Raw genomic sequence first — 20,990 nt, 5'->3', positions numbered from 1 at the left:
CCTAAGTCACGGAAGTTGGGTGAGTTCTGAAAGATGTGGGGGAGAGTTGTGGTGGTAAACCAGCTAAGCATACATAGTGCCACTGACCTTTGTCCTTTTTGAAGGTTCTACAGTAGAGTCCCTTTGCGACGATGTTGTGTCTGTCCTCACTGTGCTCTGTGAGAAGCTTCAGGCTGTTATAAAGTAAGTGGGTTATTTAGCTATAATTCATATTTGTTGCTGCAGATTTTCTTGTGGAATGTCACTTAATGATCATACTGTCCTCATTCTAGGATAACAAGGCAAACAATTCTTGCACTAAGTTACTTGTCAGAGGTATTGATCATGTTGTATTAATTTAGCCCACAATTGTGGTGAGAAATGGATTCATCACCCACATACACAGTTTTGCTTTAAAGAAACTCCAGTAAGTGATAGCAACCCTTATTGTAAATAGATTCTATACAGTAACAACACCTGTCAGGAAAATGCTTGCTTTTTTGCTATGCTGTGCATAATGAACACATCCACAGAAGAGAGAAGGAGAGAGACAACAAATAGTATAGCAAGACTAAAATACAATGATCTCTTGGAGGTATTACTGGTATTCCCTAACCTAAATATTGGGAATATAATGACGTTTACCCAGAAAACATACCATTTGCAAATAATTTGTGTTTCCTTTTGAACTACAACCACCATATGTACGATACTATTCCATTAAAATACCATGATGCTATACATCTGAATATTGATTCAGATTCTCAGGTGGTTTTAAAATGCACAGCTTCATTCAAGTCATGAAAGATGATATTTAATTTTAAATGGTTTATTTATCATCGTTACAGTATTAGCATGTTTTTTACAGAAGTTAATGGCGCTTTGCTGATTTGCACAAACTGAGGATCTGGCCCACAGATTCTTTAATATCTCTAATACTATTTTCCAGATTCCTGAGCATGTCTTAGCTGGAACAGAGCCTGAATAAACTATCAAAAACATAATAATTACTGATTTACCCTCCCTGCAACCTTTCAATCAAAGAATTCAAAGCAGATCACCAAGACGATCATTATTATCCCTATTTTACACAGGGGGAAATTGAAGCACACCGAGAAGGGATTTGCCCAAGGTCACACAGTGAGTCAGTGCCATAAGGCCAGATTCTGTGAAGTACACCTGGCCATGCTTTGAGAGTGGCACAGAGCCATACAGTTCTGGAAACGCAGTCCCTTCTGGAGCCGTCCAGCACTCTGGCAAAGTGCACACGCTGCACCATTTCTTGAGGACTAAATGTAGCTAGTTTTCATTTTTAATGCATTATGAATTAACTGAAAAGCCCTCTGGATGTGATCCTACAATTCTTACTCTCATGAGTAGTCCTGGCTTGTGCAAGTAAATCCATAGACACTGGTGGGACTGTGTAGGTGAATATTGACTACCTACAGGAGTCAGGTTTGTAGGATCAGGCTTTTCATTTGCAATGTGTTGCTCTCCATTTCCTAATATTAAGAACAGGGTAGACTGTGGATTTAGTCAGAAAATGTCATTTCGAAATTCCTTTGATTTCAGTGAGATCCACACAGATGCAAGGCTCTGCCAGTCCTGTAGTTGCTTACAAAATTAGAACCTAAGGCCCTTATCCTGTGAAGACTTACTTATGTGCTGAATTTTGCACACTGTGAGTAATCCCATTGAGAGAGGGAGCATTGCAGTTGACTTCAGTGGAGTTAGGATTTCACCCACAATATATAAAGTTAAACCCATGTATAATTCTTTGTGAGACTGGGACTAAGAATGGAAACCTGCACGTGGGTAACATGGTTCCTCTAGTAACCAATTTATGTATCCAAAAATGCAAAATTCCAGAGTTTCACGTTTCAGTACCATTATGTGAATAGTTTGTAGAAAGCAACATTTTGTGGCCTCAGAATAGCCTACAGTCTAATTGCAAGTACTCTGAGATAAGTTGAATGAAAAAAATCTTAGCTGTGGTATTTTAAGCCAAGCCCTGCTAACAGTCTACTAATTAATCAACCAGGAAAAAAAACCCAAACTGTGAGGAAAATAAGTTAATCAAAATGAAAATGTAGCATAAAAGCAATATGGGGCAATTATTTCAGAGGTATAAATATGACAAACTAAAATCTTGGTGAAAATTTGAGACATTTGGAGGGAAAAAAGTTATTCTTAATTAACACCACCACCTCCATATCATTAAAACTAAGCTCTATCTTGCTACTGCTCTTCTTCTTGGTCACAAAATGAGTGAAAAGGAAAAAGGAGCTGTTAGAAGCTGTTTTATAAGATACAAAATTAAAGCACAAATTGGAGTGGATGAGTTTGTTAATGAGCAAAGAAGCATTGATCAGTGTGAGCAGTAGAAAGCGCACACAAAAATTCCCTGGATGTTCTGGAAATCATTTGGAAAGGGGGGCTGCATGCACATTTAGGGGACAATAATTTAGGTCTTCAAAATTGTGTGCACAAAAATAATGATGTTTTCAGTTGTCTTAGGCACTTCACCCTCTGCAACAAACAGGAGTTTTGTCTGTGTGCTAATCATTCTTTTAATGTTATCTGATTAGACGTTGCCCCCCAAAATATAACCATTTCAAATCGGGATGCAATACCAAAACTAAACTACTTAACAGGAGCTCTCCTAAAAACCGTTGACTTGAAAATAAATAAAGGAAAGAAAGATCTTTTGTGAAGTTTATCTGCAATCTCAGCTCCCCAGGAGACTGCACTGAATTAGAACAGATTTTGTGCTCATCTACAATATGCCTTAAAGAGATTAATAGAACCTAAAAATATAGTCAGTGAACCATGATTTACTGCAGTAATATATCCAGGTAGCACAGAAGCCTACCTGGTAATTCTGCACCTATTTTCTTAATTGGGTCTTTTAATTAACAGAGAAACATAATGAAGGATTCTAATTAGTTCTGGAGGAAAACAAATGTAGCTGGCTTGTTAAAAAACTTACTGAAGTAATTATGTGGGAGGCTGGGAGTAGAAAGTTGTTCTTCCTTTCAGCCAATGATTGTTTCTCCTCAGAAACAACCTGTCAGAGAGATTCACCCTGTGCAGCCTTTGGGTCACAGAAGCGAGGCTTTGAGTTATTAAACTGTCTGCTCTAATCTCCTAGCCTGATGATTACTTTAACACACTGTTCTTAATTTCAAGCATATTGGTATTTGCTTCTAAGGGAGGTAAGGCACGGGTGATGAAAGAGGGGTTAAGGGAGATGAATTCTGGTCATTATGGTTCCAAGGGCCCTGAAACAATGAAACCTGCTCTAGCAGGGTTATTAGCAGATGGGCAGCACTGAGGTATACGGCAATATAGGCTATTTGCCTTCTGCAGATCACCTTCATCGTGGTGGGGAGATGTTTTTATAGTAAATAGACCTTGGAAAGAATTCAGAGACAAGGGTATCTATGTGGATCAAAAATCCATGAATGCCATATAAGTAACATGTTCTGTATATATTGGATTTATATGACTCTCATATGAAGTAATGTGGGAATGGCCCATTTCTTATAGGCCAGTCCATCTCTTTATGAAACACATGCAAAGAAAGTAGGCCATCATTTTCAAACCATCCATAATATGGATTTAGGTATCTAGTTTTACACCCTCAAGCTTCAAATTGTTGGCCAACAGACATATGAAAGATGTCTTTTCTACTTAGGGATAATTCATTCGGAGCCACACAGAAATATATTCAGCAAAAGAACCAGGAAAAAGCAAAGATGATGGATCAAGATGAGTCATGTCTCTATAGCTTTGACTACTTTTCGTTGTACCTCAGCAAATAGGGTTTCATAGCCCTCACCTTATCAAAAACAATAATCCAAAAGGAATGGAAAGATCCCTCCCTGACTTGCTGAGTGAAAAACAGAACGTTAATCCTAATGAAAAAAATTATCTTTACATGGTGAAGCAACTTTAAACCTACCTATTGTCTTAACCCTTGCAGTTAATTCTCAAAATATGCATAAGAACATGTTCTGTTTGTGGTGTCTACAGATCCTTCCATATACGTTTCTTGGGACTCCTCTTGCTATCAAGATTGTAGCTGACTGACCAGGGGTTCTCAAACTTCATTGCATCGCAACCCCCTTCTGACAACAAAAATCACTATAAGACCCCATGAGGGGGGAGTGAAGCCTGAGCCCACCTGAGCCCCGCTGCTCCAGGGGGGACCAAAGCTGAAGCCAGAGCCCTGCTGCCCAGGGCAGGGGGGCCAGAGTCCAAGCCCAAGGACTTCAGCCCTGGGCAGAGAAGGGCCTGTAGCCCAAGCGTTGCCATCCAGGGCTGAAGCCAAAGCCTGCACCCGAGCCCTGCCGCCCAGGACTGAAGCCGAAGCCAGCCCCAGACAGTGCGGTTCAGGCTTCGGCTCTGGGCCCTAGCAAGTCTCATGCCAGCTGTGGTGACTCCATTAAAACGGGGTCGCAACCCATTTTGTGGTCCTGACCCATAGTTTGAGAATTTGAGAATTAGACCCCAAAAGTCACATTGACCCCAGAGTCTAGCCTTCCGGAGTCTGCATTCTTTGCCATGATTTCTGTCATCAGAAGAACAGAAAAGGATGACAGCAGAAAGAGAGGGAGAGAGAGGCAGAAAGTGATAAGATATCTGTGTAATAATAAGAATGTTAGGCAGCTGCTGAGTGTTCTCAGTTTGCATGAAGAGTCTAACAACTCGAGTGGGGTTTGATGAGGTTTCTATTCATTTGTGCAAAAATCCCATCTTCTTCTGTGTTAAGTCAAATTTAGATAATGGCATCTGTCTTCTATCTCCTTTTTCTTTTCTTTTTTAGGAGGACATTTATTCCTCATTTCCTTGTAGTGAAATGGGACGAGCTAATCACCCTGTTGTCTTCTCTACTGCCTGCTTTTACTGCCTGTCATTAAGTGCAGAGCAAATGGGGGTGATAAAGAGGATCACACATTTGAAATCCGTACCATTTTCAGGCAGATGCAAAATAACACTGTGCTATAAATTACAGGATAACATACAGATGAACTAATGCAGTTCTCCAAACAGAATGATGATGATGATGATAAAGTCTCAAAAAATATTTGTTTTAGTCATATTTTAACATTCTTTGTTTCTGTTTGTCAGTGAAAATCAGCAACTGCAGCTTCTCTACCTGGAGTGTATTCTCTCAATGCTAAATAGTTCCTCTCCCAGCATGCACAATCACAGAGGATTCACTGACCTTATTTGGTGAGTACACATGTTTTGCACCTTCCTATGAAGAGAACGGGAGCTTAGATTTCCACTGATTTAATGTTTGGGGGTGGGGGTGAGGGGGTTCACCTGAGCAACCATAACCCCCTCGCACCACCACCAGATTTGACATTATGGAAGCCATGCCCAGCCCTCACTGGAAAGCTCTTCATTAAAACTTTGTTGGGTAATACAGGTTGCTGAGCAATGAGTCCAGCTATATGAAACCCTATAGTAAATTTCATCATTATCATGAAATCCCAGTTATTTAGGCCTTGAAAGGAATTCATTGATCACTTTGTGTATCTTTTTGCAACAGTGCAGTACTGAACTCTGCACTCAACATACACATTTTACTTAAATTCAGCCAGAAGTGACAGGGCTCAGGAGTGGTACTTATGTAATAGGGAATAATCATTTGCAACACTACCTGAGTTACTGGCCTGTGCTACACAGGAGGGCAGATTAGATGATCCTAATTGTCCCTTCTGGCCTAAAAATCTAAGTCTAGTATATTCTTGAAGCCTCTGGTGATGACACCTCCAAGACCCATTTTATCAAGTTATTCCCCTGTCTAATTGATCTTACTACAAGGTCCCCTTTTTTTCATTTTCAAGCCATTAACTATTTTACTATATGGTGTTCCACCTGCTCAGATCACCTGAACGAATCCTTAACCAACTTTCTGACTGTGGCAACGCCTCTCTATAGTGTTTAGATGCTTGGCTCCCAAGAATGGTCTTAGAAATAAGGGAAAAGTGTAATTAACACAGTCTACCAGAGTCTGCGAAGAGCAGCGATGTCCAACTGTGGCCTGTGAGGCTCTAAATCTCCCTTGAGGGTGACTGTGTTGAGAAGCAAGTGTGTATGTGATTGTGAACTGAAAATGTGTTCCATGAGCTACTGCACCCTGTGATTTTTAAATAAAAGTGTTTGAATCAGGCCCACCTCTCTGGGGAAAAGGTAGGGGCAGCTCCCTTCCACCACTTCCCCTGCAGTCCTGGGCACAGCTCTGGCAAGAGCCAGGGAAGCTCTAAGTAGCAGCTGTCACTTCCCCAATGCAGATGTTCAACAGCTACCCTGAGGGCCACCTACTGCATCACAGGGTTGGAAGGACAGAGTACGTCCGGCTACTCCATTGCCTGCTCACTTGAGTGTTGGAGCCCTGCCACGAGTAGGCTGGGAGCTTTACTGGTGCTGTACAAGGCTAGGAGAGCGCTTGGCGTGCGCATGCACACATACAAACACAACCTCCACAGTGCAGGAGAGGGGAAAAGGAGCTGAGAACCAACAACTGGTTACAGCTTCCTGATTCTCTGCCCCAGTCCTGTCACAGGTTAAAGCAGGCTGATGACTACTCTAACTTGTCCCAGCTGCTGTATGGTCTGTCAGGGACCATGTGCCAGCTGGGAATAGCCAGAGCACAACCCATTCCAGCCACCTTCCCTCTGCACCCCCGACATGCCCTCTGTGCCAGACAGTGAAGAGAGAGAGGCATAGGAGTCAGCTGTGCTAGCTCTATGCTATAGGGGACTTTCTCATCCTAGGGGAATCCCCAGCAGGGGGCTTGCTAGTGGTTTCTGCTCCTTTATGCTACTCCTTTTGGCCCTCAGGCTGAAAAGATAGACAGCAAGAGTATAGAACTTCTTTTAGATGAACACCGGCAGCTAGAGAAAGAAGACAGTAGAGGGTAAATAATCCTCCCCATTACAGATATGGACAGTATTTATGCACACCTGGTACTGAGGGCTAGAAGGGAGCACTTTTAGTACGATGGCTGTGATGGACTGCAAGGAAGTGAGTCCTTACAGAGAGAGGTTGGGGATGGGAATAGCCAGTGTGTCTTGGAAAAATGTACCGTATCTGGTGCTGAAAAGTATTTTTACATGCTTATGGTGCAATGTGGCACCTAATTACATCAAGTAGCCTCAAATAGGCCCTTCCCATTGTGTGCTGTATCTATATTGTGTAATAGGTATGGATCAGAGATTTAAGAGAGTAGCACAAATATGTTTGAAGCTATTAATTCTGTGTGCATATTAAAAAAGTCGTTAGAAGGGACTTGAATGGCAATGGGATACATACAAGCGCTTTCGCTCTGTGTCACTGGTTTGAATCTAGCCTTGGCTAGCACTAAGCTAAAAGTCTTTACCAAGTTGTTACAATCCTGGATGACAGGTTTCAGAGTAGCAGCCATGTTAGTCTGTGTCCGCAAAAAGAACAGGAGTACTTGTGGCACCTTAGAGACAAATTTATTTGAGCATAAGCTTTCGTGAGCTACAGCTCACTTCATTGGATACATGCAGTGGAAAATACAGTAGGAAGATATATATATTACACAGAGAACATGAAACAATGGGTGTTATCATACACACTCTAAGGAGAGTGATCAGTTAAGGTGAGCTATTACCAGCAGGAGAGGAAAAAAAAACCTTTTTGTAGGGTAATCAAAATGGCCCATTTCCAGCAGTTGACAAGAAGATGTGAGGAACTGGAGGGAGTGGGAAATAAACATGGGGAAATAGTTTTACTTTGTGTAATGACCCATCCACTCCCAGTCTTTATTCAAGCCTAATTTAATGGTGTCCAATTTGCAAATTAATTCCAATTCAGCAGTCTCTCATTGGAGTCTGTTTTTGAAGTTATGTTGTTGTAATATTGTGACTTTTAGGTCTGTAATCGAGTGACCAGGGAGATTGAAGTGTTCTCCAACTGGTTTTTGAATCCCATGTGCTCTTAGGGTGGCTGGGGCTGGATAGAGGCTCTCTCTCTTGTAACCACATAATGGATCACCTGATGCAGGATTTGAAGCCACAGAGGAGAGTCCCCTGATGGAGGGGGACTAGAATTTTATCAAAGAAAGGCTCTTTTAACAGCTGTTTTGGGGGGAGATCAGACCCTGAGAGGACTGACCAAAACCCAAAGGGCTCAGAGTGGTGAGGACGCAGAGAGGGTTTCGCATGCAGGTTTTGTCCGTGAGTAAAGTGTGATGGGTTTTAAAGTCTGTATGTCCCTGGCTTTCATTGTCACATGGTCCCTAAAAAAATAACAAAACCTGCATTCAAAACAACTCCAGAGATACAGGAGAGTTGTAGTGTGTGTAGGGGTTGAAAATGGTTATAGGTTATTATAAAGCTGTTTCTGGGAGATTTTTTTTTTCCTATTTCCACTTGTTCCTTTTTCTCTTTCCCCAGGAAGCAATTGTGTCCAGCCCTTGTAGTAATCCTGGGAAATCCAATCCATGACAAAACAATCACCTCTGCCCACAGTAGCATCTGTCTCGAGGCCAATTCGCCCTCTTCAGGGGTCGCTGATCATGGCCGAGGGTCAGGTTGCTCCTCCACAGCACCTGCCCTCAGTGGCCCCGTTGCTCGGACCATATATTACATTGCTGCGGAACTGGTTCGATTGGTGGGGTCAGTAGAATCCATGAAACCTGTGCTCCAGTCACTCTATCACCGGATGCTGCTGTATCCCCCACCCCAGCACCGAGTGGAAGCCATCAAGATCATGAAAGAGGTAGGAAAATTGAGACATGAATTCAAACAAAATGCACTGGAAGTAAACGCTTGCTAATTGTAAATTATAGTGAAGTGTGTGTGTAGAAGTCCAGTGTATGGGATAGCCATATGGATATCAAAATAATCCTTTCTGATCCAGAGCTGTTACAGTCAAGGCTACTCTGCTAAATGTATTTAGTCTGACCAATGCTTAATACTCCTTTCTGATCATGTTTGCCTCAATCATACCAGCTGCCTTGGCAACACTGGAAATATTTGTGCTGTATTATTCTGTTGGGAGCAGGTCTTGTGACTGAGGCATAACAGTCCTGATGGGTGATAGAAAGTAAAATGATTCTGTTCCCAAGTTCTCTGGCATCTTTTCCTACCCTCTCCTCTTGCTAAAAGGAGGCAGTCAGCCTGGCACTGTAATGTTCAGAAAGCCAAGATGGATATATCTTTTGATTCAGTGCCAGGTTTTTGAGGTGCAGTAGGATAGCTACAAGGTAGCTGTCAGCTTCTTGAGTAGCCATGCCAGCTCCAGTCATTTCTCTAACTGTTCAGGGAAGCATCTCAGTACCAGAGACACTAGAACAGGAACATAAGAATGGCCATTCTGGGTCAGACCAATGGTCCATCTAGCTGAGTGCTCTCCCCTTGTGGGTATCAGGACTAGCTGCTCCAAGAAGCAATCATTTACAGAGTCTAGAAATTTTATTTCTGCATCATGTCCTGAGGCGATATGTATCCAGCCAATATGAGGATGGTTGAAATCCCCCATTATTATTGCGTTTTCTATTTTTGTATCCTCTCTCATCTCCTGAAGCATTTTCACCATCCTGGTCAGGTGGTCAGTAGTATATTTCTCCTGCTATATCCTTTATTATTCAGTCATGGAAATACTATCCGTAGAGATTGTATGGTACAGTTTGATTCATTTAAGATTTTTACTATATTTGATTCTATGCTTTCTTTCACATATATTGCCACTCCCCAACCAGCATGACCTACTCTGTCATTCCTATATATTTCGTATCGTAGTATTACTGTATCCCATTGATTGTTTGACCATTCATGCTGCCTTGTAGAGTGTGAGGCAACATTAACAATAATGTGTTAACCCTTGAGGGCTCAGCTGAGTGCTAGTTCATCATTTAGCAGTAAGGCATTTCCTGGGAAATATCCCACCCTCTAACTTCATCACCTCAACCAAGCTTCACAATCATCATCACTGTGTACCAGTATTAAATTGTTTAAAACTTATACTGTGCATGCGCACACACACACACACACACACACACACACACACACACACACACACACACACACACACTTTTGTCTGGCAAATTTTTTTTCCCTGAACCTACCCCTCCCCCCCCCAGTTTACATTAATTCGTATGGGGAAATTGGATTCACTTAACCTTGTTTCACTTTAAAGTAGCGTATTTCAGGAACATAACTACAACGTTAAGCAAGGAATTACTGTATCTGTATTTCTAATGAATGAATCCTCCATTACTAGTACCTGTCTTTTCCTAATAACTGGGAGAGCCACCAAGAATCAAAAAAACTTCCATGGAGCTCCTTTGAGCTGTTGCTGACTCCATGGAGTACCTTTTGCTGGGATTGCGCTTTACTTTACAGTCTCCTGCACAACAACAGTCTCAACGTACATTATTGTTTAAAAAATATAATACATTTAACCCGAGGGCACTTTTATAGCTCAAGCACACAAAAAACAGGTGTGTAGGAGTGAAGAGTTTCTAAACAGGACATACACAGCCACTAGGTTAGTCTTCACAACTCGTTGCCGTTCTGTGGGTTTGCCTTTCTTTGTGATTTAAATAATAACAAAATGTAAACCTCAACCTAAGCTTTTCCTCGGGCTTCAGATTGTTGTTAAGGTTTTATAACAGGCCCACCATCCCCAAACACCACCTTCTGGCCCTTCACATGGCGCTCTGACCAGGTTCCTTAGAATACCAAATAATGCCCACTATTGATTAGTAACTCACAAATTCTCCACTCAATCATATTCTTCCCCTCTTGGGGGTGGGGGGTCCTCTTCAGTCCCGGTCTCTACACTGAAGGATGACAAACAAAAAGAATACTATAAAAAACTCTCTCACCCCTGTGGCCTTGTAACTTCAGTCTTTCTTCCTGTTCCTCTTGTTCCTTCATTCTATTCTCAGGACACTGACTCTCAGGGCCACCACCCTCGAGTGTTGCTCCTTCACAGGAACTAATCCATCCCTGTAGCTTTCCCAAATTCCCTTATTTCTGGCTCTAGACAGCTACTGCTCCTCCCCAGGACCTTCTCTCCTTGACTACCCTCAACTCCCTGTTTTAACTTCCTCTGTCAGCCTACCACACCCTCTCCAGATGTACCAAATGAGGTCACTCACCTCCCCAGGTGTTCATTAGCTCCCTTTCCTAGGCAGATATTCTTTACCAGCCCTGCCCTGGGCCATTCACCTTGGGTAATGGACCAAATCTCCTTAAAATGCCCAGTCAATCTGTAACAGGGTTCTTCATGCCTGACATATGTATCCCATTCTTTTGTTCCCTCTCCCACTACCTCCACTTTTTATCTCCTGATTGGAATTAACAAGAGCCACCACCTGCCACTATGAATCAACAGAAAATCTTCTGCATTTTTATGCAAGATCCTAGCATCTAACAACTGGATGACTCAGCAGATGATCCCCCTGCCCCATCTTGCCCTCCCTGTGCAGGGTCCTAGATCTGTTACACTATCAAAGATGTTTGCTTTATGTTTAATATTTGAATTGTCTCCTATGCAGTTTGTCTGCATTTACCTTTTTGTCTGTACAAAAGTACAAAGTGAAATGTGCTTGTCTTTTTTGTATTTTTCTGCTTATTTTTAAAGCATTGTAAAGCATTCTGTATTTGATTCATAGTTCAATGTATGCAGTTTCCCCATGTCTTCCTCTTTGTTTAAAAAGAAAAGAGAGAGAGAAATGTAGCCTTAATAAATGAAATAAGATGTATTTTCCTTTGATGTGACCTGTCCTTTGACAGTGTTAATAGCTCAGCTTCTCCTTGATCCAGATTACTCCATAGAACAAAAACTCATTTATTTAACGGCATACTGTTTAGATAACTCTTGGGTAACTTGGATTTTCTTTTCTTTTAGATACTAGGTAGTCCACGACGGCTCTGTGATTTGGCAGGACCCTGCTCCTCTGAACCAGAATCCAGAAAGAGGTCAATCTCGAAAAGGAAGTCCCATCTGGATCTTCTCAAACTGTATGCTTTATTTCCTTCTTTAGCGTCTTCTCTTTTAGGTGTACAAACTTGTTACAGTTGAGTATCTACTGGAAAACCACTCTACCAGGAACATACACAAATGAGAACCATGTAAACTTTCTTCCTAGTAAGCAATGCTAGTGAACAGAGCTGTGAAAATGGAGGAGGAATAAAATGTAGTAAAAATTAGTTTCTTAGGACCAGATTTTCAAAGGTGTTTATGTAACTAAAGGTACAGATAGTCCCACCTAGTGGAATTTCTTAAAATACCAAAGCAGGTTAGGTACCTAACTCCACTGAAATCCTAAATCCACGTAAATACCTTTGGAAAATCTGGCCATTAGGTCCTGACCCTGAAAACAGTTATGTACATGCTTAACTTTAAGCATGAGTAGTTCCATTAGATATTAATGGGGCTGCTCACAAACTTAGTTAAGCACATACATAAGTGTTGCAAGATCAGGGCCTACAATAGGCAGTTGTAGCTCTGAATACACAAGAAGAGCAGATCTGTTGAGTTAGGAGGTATCATTTTGTATGGGTGCTTTTAAAAAGAGAGACTCATTTTACATAATTTTAGTTTTAGATCTCCTGATTTGCCATTTTTAAATCTAAGTTAATTACTGGGGGGATATTTATTTTTTAGTATTTAAAGGTGAACTTGAATTTAAAATAAAGGAACATCAAGGTGGTGATTTGCCATGAACAGTCTTGTAGGACTATTCCACTGTCCTGCTTATTATGAAAATTGATGATGTATGTTAGCAATATCAGCTTATTCTAGGAATCTGATTAATCAACTAGAATAAACTTCATTTATTTTTTTTATTTTGAAATTGTAGTGTCATGGATGGGATGACTGAAGCTTGCATAAAAGGTGGTATTGAAGCATGTTATGCCTCCGTTTCTTGTGTCTGTGCCCTGCTCGGGGCATTAGATGAACTAAGCCAAGGGAAAGGCCTTAATGAGGAACAAGTCCACCTGCTACTCCGACGCCTGGAAGAATTGAGGGATGGGGCTGAGACAAGCCGAGACTCCATGGAGATCAACGATGCTGACTTTAGGTGGCAAAGGCGCATCCTGTCATCGGAACATACCCCCTGGGAATCGAGAAATGAGAAGAGTCCTGACATTAGCATTAGTGTTACCACAGATACTGGTCAAACTACTTTGGAGGGAGATATGGGGCAGACTACTCCGGAGGATAATCCCGAAGATCAAAAAAACTCTCTGCAGTCTCCAGCTGGCCAAGACTTTAAAGTGATTGGGTGTAAAGAGCCAGAATCAGAAACAATAGAGCAGCCAGATGTGGTTCAAAGGAGTCACACCATCGTTTATCCAGATATAACTAACTTCCTGTCGGTTGATTGCAGGACACGGTCCTATGGATCCAGATATAGTGAAAGTAACTTCAGCGTTGATGACCAAGATCTTTCTAGGACTGAATTTGACTCATGTGATCAATATTCCATGGCAGCAGAGAAAGACTCTGGGAGGTCAGATGTCTCAGACATAGGGTCTGATAACTGTTCCCTGGCTGACGAAGAGCAGACCCCAAGGGACTGTCCAGGTCATAAGTCCTTGCGTACCGCTGCTCTCTCTTTGAAATTACTGAAGAACCAAGAAGCAGACCAGCACAGTGCCCAGCTGTTTGTCCAGTCCCTTGAAGCGCTTCTTCCTCGGCTTATAACACTCCATAGTGTAGAGGAGGTGGATTCAGCGCTCCAGAATTTTTCCTCGACCTTCTGCTCAGGTTTGAAAGCAGATATTTACTATGCAGTCAACATGCAGTATGTTTGAAGAGCCTCTCTTCTAATAAGCAATCATAAAACACTTCTAGAATAGCCAAAGTGATGGCGTATCAAGCATATAAATGTTCCTTTAAAAAAACTATTGTTCTTTGGAGTGAAACAAAATTCTCCAAAGTTTACTGAAGTCAATGGGAGTCTATCCATTGATTTTAATAGACGGGCCCTAAAATCAATAAAGGGAGAAGATAAATTTTGATGTGGTAGCTAAGTTTCCCATTATATTGTACTGTACATGAAAAGAGCAGAGTGGGGGAAAACAACCTCTTCTGAGTAAGGAGAGCTTTGAATCTCATATTAGCATAGGGATAAAAGGGGCATGAACCCATCTCCTATTTTAAAACTGATTAAAAATAGCTTGCAATGCACCTGCATTAGTATTAACAATTCAAAACCTCACAAAGAAGCCAAAAGTCTCACAGTAGTGCATTTTTAAAAGGGCATCTGTTCCTATTATTACTCTATATGTCACCTAAACAGACTCTCGTCCCACAGCAAGTGCAAAATAGTCAAAGGGCACGGGCATTAAAAGAGGTCAAATGAGTTACACTTAACTTTTCAGGGTGAGGATCTTTGGGAGTTTGATCTTTGCAAATTAAACAAAAGATGACCAAGTGAAAGCTGATTTTTTCTATTGAAAATATACGTTAGGCTAGTATAAATATTTTCTATTTGTAAAGAGATTTCTTTATCCTGACAATGAGCCAACATGCAAATGTTCATTAAAATATATATTTCTCTGTTTCTTAACTGATTTCACCACAACGACCTGTACCCTTGGTCCTCTCTTTTTTCATTCATTTATTCATTCATTCATTCATTCATTCATTCTGTCACACACACAAACTCAGAAATGACGCATTATATAGCCTCAGCCCAAAGAACACAGGCCAAAGAACCTCACCCAATAATTTCTGCATCAAGCCCATATTTTCTCTTTGAGCTATAGCATCTCGTTTAGAAAGCTATCTAGTCTTGACTTAGACTGCAAGTCCTGGAGAATCCACCACACCCATAGCTAAGCTATCACAATGGTTAATTACTCTCACTGTTAAAAAATTTCACCGTATTTCTAGTCTGATTTGGCCAAATATTAAACAAACAAACAAACAAAAACCACTCAGCGAGTCATAAGACGCTCCCAGGTGTTTTTCACATGGGAAGAAGTATCCTAATATTTTCATGGATCCATGGTTGCATATTAGCAAAGAAAGTTGTGTCCTCCCAACATGTGTGTGCAAGTCTCAGTTGATGATTCAGTGTTTAAAAGATCTGTTGCTGTTTTCTTTGTGATGGTCACAGATGGAAAGCTTAGCTTCTGTAAAGAACCCAGTTACTAAGCAAATGATCTGACCGATAGCTACAGTAGATACAGTTAAATCCATTAAGCGTGGATGCTAACAAGCTAACTTGTGAATTTTCAATAAATCCATGTTTCAACACAGAGAACCCCCATCCTACCTACTTTGTTCCATTTATATTTTTTATTATGCACTGGGTCAATGCAGTACAGTATTATTTACAGTAGTGTCTTTCATACCAGCTATGTCCCAAAATACTTACACAATTATAGAATTGAAAAACAGCTGAGAGAGCATGAATTTATGAGGTATAGAGAAGGGAGTACTGATGTGTTTTCAGATGAGATTTGAAAAAAAAAGATGTAAAGTCAGCCAGGTAGAGAGATACAGGAAAGGTAAGAGTCAGAAATATGTCATTGGGAAATCTTACGATTACAATTTTAATCTTTTTTTTCCCCCCAGAAAAATCTTCCCCTATTTGTTGCTGGATCAAAACAGTGACAATGAAAACTTATAGCACTAAGTTGGGTGCTTGTTTATACAATATAATTTAATACTTCATTACCAGAAAGCTCTCGGCACACAATCTTGATTTAAACGAAATATTAAATCTGTGTGGTATGACTTCTGTGACCTGTCTACACAATTAAATGAATTGTTGTCCACATTCAGACAATGAGTTCGTTTGTTATGGGTGCAGCTTTTTATATTTAAAATTAGTAACCAATATTCCTTAAACACAGACACAGCTATTTTCAGAACAGTACCAAGGAGTTAATTCTAACAAACCAGACATCATTGTTTGGATAATTAAGCAGGACAGTGAGCACAGCTTATCAGTCATCTATCATATTTTGTAAAAGCAGCAAAGAATCCTGTGGCACCTTATAGACTAACAGACGTTTTGCAGCATGAGCTTTCGTGGGTGAATACCCACTTCTTCGGATGCAAGACATATTCTGTTAGTGGCAGGGTTTTATGGTGTTTATGCCTTGCAAATAGTTCATGAATGCAGGCCTACACATTAGCTGCTAGTTCCTTTTAGAGGCTGAGCATCCGCTCAGTCCATTAAATGTATGTGAGGGAACTGCCACTTTCCCATGTTTTAGAGGAATTGGTAACTTGGGGGGGCCAGAGTTTCAAACACTTTGGGCACACAAATGCATACCTAATTTGCATGCACACTTAGCCATTTTCATTTTCAATTTTGCAAATTATTGCACTTTTAATTGCAGTAATTGTGTACATCGGTTTGGTGTGCTATTTTGTATGCATTTTATATGCAAAATGTTGTGCCTAAGATAATTTTTCTTTAAAATATTTTTATTTATTTATTTTTATAATTTATAATTATCCATGTTTTCTTTAAAATATTTCTTAAATGCCTTACAATTGATATATTGTAGCTGAGAGTTTCATTCTCATGGTCTCAATCCACCAAAGCACTTACACACATGGGTAGTTCCATTGCAATCACTGGGACTACTCATAGACTTAAAGTTAAGCACATGGTGAAGTGTTTTGCCAAACAGGGGCCTATTACAAGACAAGATAAAGATTTCTCCCAGGTGTCACCACAGGAATATCAAACATTTTCCCGCTCACAAGTAATATGGAAATCTTTGTGGACACAGTACATGTCCAGTCCCATCACTCCTTTTCCACACACACCACTCCCTTAGACAGTTATTCATTTTTTTAGACCCACCCGTGAACAATTATTCACTTTCTAAATCCGCCCTCAAACAGTTATTCACCTTATCCACGCCCCCAAAGTGACGTCAATGGAAAGTCCAAGGAGGCAGCAGCACAGAACTTTCAAACCCTCACGAGGCAAGAAAATCATTATTTTTTTTCTGTGTGTGGTTTTTTTAATGTTATCGTTTATTGTATCTTTTTTTTATCTTGTCTAAGAACAGGCATGATCTTTATGGTGGGAGGAGTATACTTGCAATAAACCACTCGGTAGTTATCAAATGACTCAGCTTTGCTGAAACATTTAACCAACCTCAGAAGCTGTTTCTTGCTTCATATCAAATACTCCTCTAGGATGATCATTATCCCTTAATCAATCAATTAATATTCTATAAGTGGAGTTTAACAACAGAGGTGAAGGCCCTAAAATACTGTGGCCATCTATAGTTTAAAAATAAAAACAAGGATTCAGATAAATAATCCAGTTACTTGACTTATGTTTTCCTACCAGTAAGTCAAACTAACCAACCCTGAAGAATGTGTATAGTTCTGTCTAATATCTACCTGAGAAGGAGGGATCATGCCATTATGAAAATGATCAGATGATATAGTTACATATAAATACGTAACACACCTGATTTTCAGAAGTACTGAGCAGTCACAGCTTCTGTTGAAGGCAAGTGGAGTTGGGAGTGCTTTGCACATCTGAAAAGCAGCTATTTGTGCTACTTACATGAGCTGTCCAGCATTTGCTGACAATTTGAGGTGTGCCAAGTTCCAGCCACGTTAGCACCAAATATTTCTCCCTGTAATTGTAATTTTAGGTCAAAGAGTGATGTTACGGGGCTTGATCCTCCAAGGTGCTGAGCACTTTGCCCCTGATTTCACAAAGCATTTAACCATGTGCTTAACGTTAAACATGTCAGTTGGCCTTTTGAAGTCTTGGACTAGTCATATGGTTAAAGTTAAGCACATGCTTAAGGACTTTGCTGGACTAGAATCAGAGTGTTCAGCACCATTCAAGATCAAACTCAAGATAGGAATGGAGAAAAAATATTGTTTATATTAAATGTTCACGATAGACACACACAATATATATTCATTACTATTGAAAGGCCTGTGTTTTACTAGAATTAAGTTATGATTGTTCCAGAATAAAATCTATTTGAAGTGTGAGGGCTCACACTCTGCCTTTTCGTTAGATATGATGTTCTCGCCAGGATTTGAGGGGAACCCCAATTTCAGCTTCCAGACTCTGATGAATGCAGACAGTATCTACATGGTCTCGCACTACACCCTTCTTCTCAACCTGAAGTTATCCAACTCTGACTACTACAGGAAGAAACCTGCCCAAGCACCTGTGTTGCTGGTAAGTGAGGAATATAGAACAAACCATGGTGAGAAGTAAAAATTTCTGTGGGTGGCTAATGATGCAGTTTTTATTTTATTTGGAGCAGCTGAAATATGTTCATTTCCTATCAACCATTTGAGAGTAGGCAGAGAAACTAACCTGATGCTTTCAAACCATGAAGCTACTATAAACTATTCACTAAATTTGACCTAAATTTGCAAATCATTTTTGTTACACACACCCCAAATGCATTTTTTTGATGAATAAACTATTGGCCAAAATAAATTCACCTAGCTCTAGTTGACATCATTTGGGGCAGGAGGGGAGAAACAGTCGTTACCGGTACTATCAAAGAGTATTTCGATTCCAGTGATTATCAAAACTAATCCTTGAACATTATTAGCATTTACCATATGTTTTTATCAATTATAATAATTCAGTCCTTACAAAATTTCCATTGAAGTCTTTAGGGGTTGCACCCCTTGCACCAGGCCTGAACTTGGCCTTGTGTGTCACTAGAAGTTTGGCCTTTGTAAGGACTTCAGGAATGGGCCCTGTCTCATTAAGGGCTTAGTTGCTAGTGCAGAGCCTGTGGAGAGCAGCAGGTGTCATCACATCTCCCTGCACTCAGGTCCTACTCAACAGGCTGAAGTTGAAGGTGTTGGACCATGGCCTGCCTCCCACACCCTTTTTGGGTCTTGTACAGCCCAGGAGAAGTGTTGAAGGACCTGTCCCACCAATTCCCTCACCACAAGAACTGTAATTGTGCCTGTCTCCTACATGAGCTGTCACAAAGAGTGAAAAGCTCCTTGCACCATCGCACTTGCCGTTGTCCAGGTGTGTATGGGCCAGGCATGATCTAGTCCTAGGTCAGTTCTTACTCTTACAGAAGCTCCATACCCCCATCCTTTTCCTCCTCATTTCCTCAGCAGTCTGATGCACTCAGAGAGGAGTAGTGGATCTGCTGGCTCAGGCTTACACACTGGTGACTGACTGTCATGTTACATTTGGATTTGAATTGTTCTCTGCAGAAGGAGTTTATGAAGCAGGTTCAGGCCAGTGGAGTATTGATGGTATTCTCTCAAGCGTGGGTTGAGGAGCTCTACCATCAGGTACTGGAAAGGAACATCCTGGGAGAGGCTGGTTACTGGGGAAACCCTGAGGAGCACCGTCTTCCGCTCATCACCATGTTGACTGGTCAGTATTATGTTACCATGGCCATATGAACACAGTATTATGATCGTATCAGTACAGATTAACTTCTAAATGCATTCTGCAGATGCCTAAAATATTAAATACTTGAACATTAGGCTTCATTCAGTTACCTGTAGATCAACATGCAATAGCGCTAAAATATGGCGCTTACTAAAGTGCCAGTGGAGAAGAAATTGGATTCAGTTATGGCACATATCTGGTTGTTTAATCTGGATCAGACACTCTGTATTGAAATCCTGGATCAAATAAAAAAAAATACCTGATAGTACCTTGATTCCCTATGGCCTGTGTGACCAAAAACTGAATAGACTATGAAAGGATTCTTTGTTTTGTTTCTTTTATTTGTGTTTATGGCAGTGCTGCAAGCCCCAATGCAAAGTCATGAACATTGGAAAACATAATTCCAACGATACATTCAAAATTATGAGGTGTAAATTAGCTGTGACCACTCAAGAAAGGGATCTTGTAGTCATTGTGGATGGTTCTCTGAAAACATCTGCTCAATGTACAATGGCAGTCAAAAAAGCGAACAGAATGTTAGGAACCATTCAGAAAGGGATAGATAACAAGACAGTAAATATCATAATGCCACTATATAAATCCATGGTACGCCTACACCTTGAATACTATGTCCAGTTCTCATCGCCCATCTCAAAAAAGATACCTTAGAATTGGAAAAGGTACAGAGAAGGGCAACAAACGTGATTAAGGGCATAGAACAGTTTCCATATTAATAGAGATTAAGAAGACGGCGACTGTTCATCTTGGAAAAGAGACAACTAAGGGAGGATATGATAGAGGTCTATAAAATTATGAATAGTGTGGAGAGCGTGAATAAGGAAGTGTTGTTTACCCCTCTGCAGAACACAAGAACAGGTGTCACCCAATGAAATAAATGGGCAGCAGGTTTAAAACAAACAAAAGGAAGTACTACACTTCACATAACGCACAGTCAACTTGCGAAACTCATTGCCAGAGAATGTTGTGAAGGCCAAAACTATAACTGAGTTAAAAAAAAAAATTAGATAAGCATGGAGCATAAGTCCATCAATGGCTATTAGCCAAGATGGCTAAGCCCCTGACTGCCAGATGCTGGGACTGGACGACAGGTCATGGATCACTCAATAATTGCCCTGTTCAGTTCATTCTCCCTGAAGCATCTGGCACTGGTCTCCGTTGGAAGATAGGGTACTGGGCTAGATGGACCATTGGTCTGAACCAGTATGGCCAGTTTTATGTTTCTAATCAGAATCGGGGCTCAGTTGTGCTAGGCAATGTAGAAACATGCTGTATAGGAATGTTCACTAACTGATTTGAATGATCAGAGCATGTTGAAAGTAGCTCTGTAGCTTTATCAGAGACATCATAGGGACAGATCCTGAGCTGGTGTAACTGAGCTTGAGGGATTGTCTCCGGCAGATGCTGAAATTATCCTCTTTTTTTGATATCTTGGAATCAATGACCTACTGCTGCTCCAACAATCTGTCAGCAAAAATATAAATCTAGGGTTTGTGTCCAGAACATAAAGAACATGCCCTAGTGGATCAAGCACTGGACTGGACTGTAGGAGACCTGAGCTCTGCTCTTGGCTGTGCCATTGACCTGCTGGGTGACCTTGAACAAGTCACGT

At 40.8% G+C, this 20,990-nt stretch overlaps 1 protein-coding gene across 9 annotated transcripts in view; it reads left to right on the top strand.

Annotated features, from left to right (window-relative positions):
• ARFGEF3 (ARFGEF family member 3) overlaps positions 1-20,990 on the top strand; it is a 118,324-nt gene that overhangs the window by 60,398 nt on the left and 36,936 nt on the right. For 7 of the 9 annotated variants that reach the window (XR_005596986.1, XM_039532493.1, XM_039532490.1 and 4 more), the window contains 8 exons: positions 105-183; positions 5,113-5,217; positions 8,415-8,739; positions 11,878-11,990; positions 12,833-13,743; positions 16,849-16,932; positions 17,997-18,163; positions 19,177-19,342. Coding sequence is in view for 8 of the 9 variants with exons in the window: in XM_039532493.1 (XP_039388427.1) it covers positions 105-183; positions 5,113-5,217; positions 8,415-8,739; positions 11,878-11,990; positions 12,833-13,743; positions 16,849-16,932; positions 17,997-18,163; positions 19,177-19,342 (1,950 nt within the window). In the remaining variant the exon portion in view is untranslated. The remainder of the gene's footprint in view (positions 1-104; positions 184-5,112; positions 5,218-8,414; positions 8,740-11,877; positions 11,991-12,832; positions 13,744-16,848; positions 16,933-17,996; positions 18,164-19,176; positions 19,343-20,990) is intronic. The other 2 variants (XM_039532494.1, XM_039532491.1) reach the window with 1 other exon arrangement.

The sequence above is a fragment of the Mauremys reevesii genome, linkage group 3, assembly GCF_016161935.1.
Source record: "Mauremys reevesii isolate NIE-2019 linkage group 3, ASM1616193v1, whole genome shotgun sequence".
NCBI classification, from domain to species: domain Eukaryota; kingdom Metazoa; phylum Chordata; order Testudines; family Geoemydidae; genus Mauremys; species Mauremys reevesii.
The sequence above is the reverse complement of the archived record's forward strand: the minus strand, read 5'-3'. Positions and strand labels throughout refer to the sequence as shown.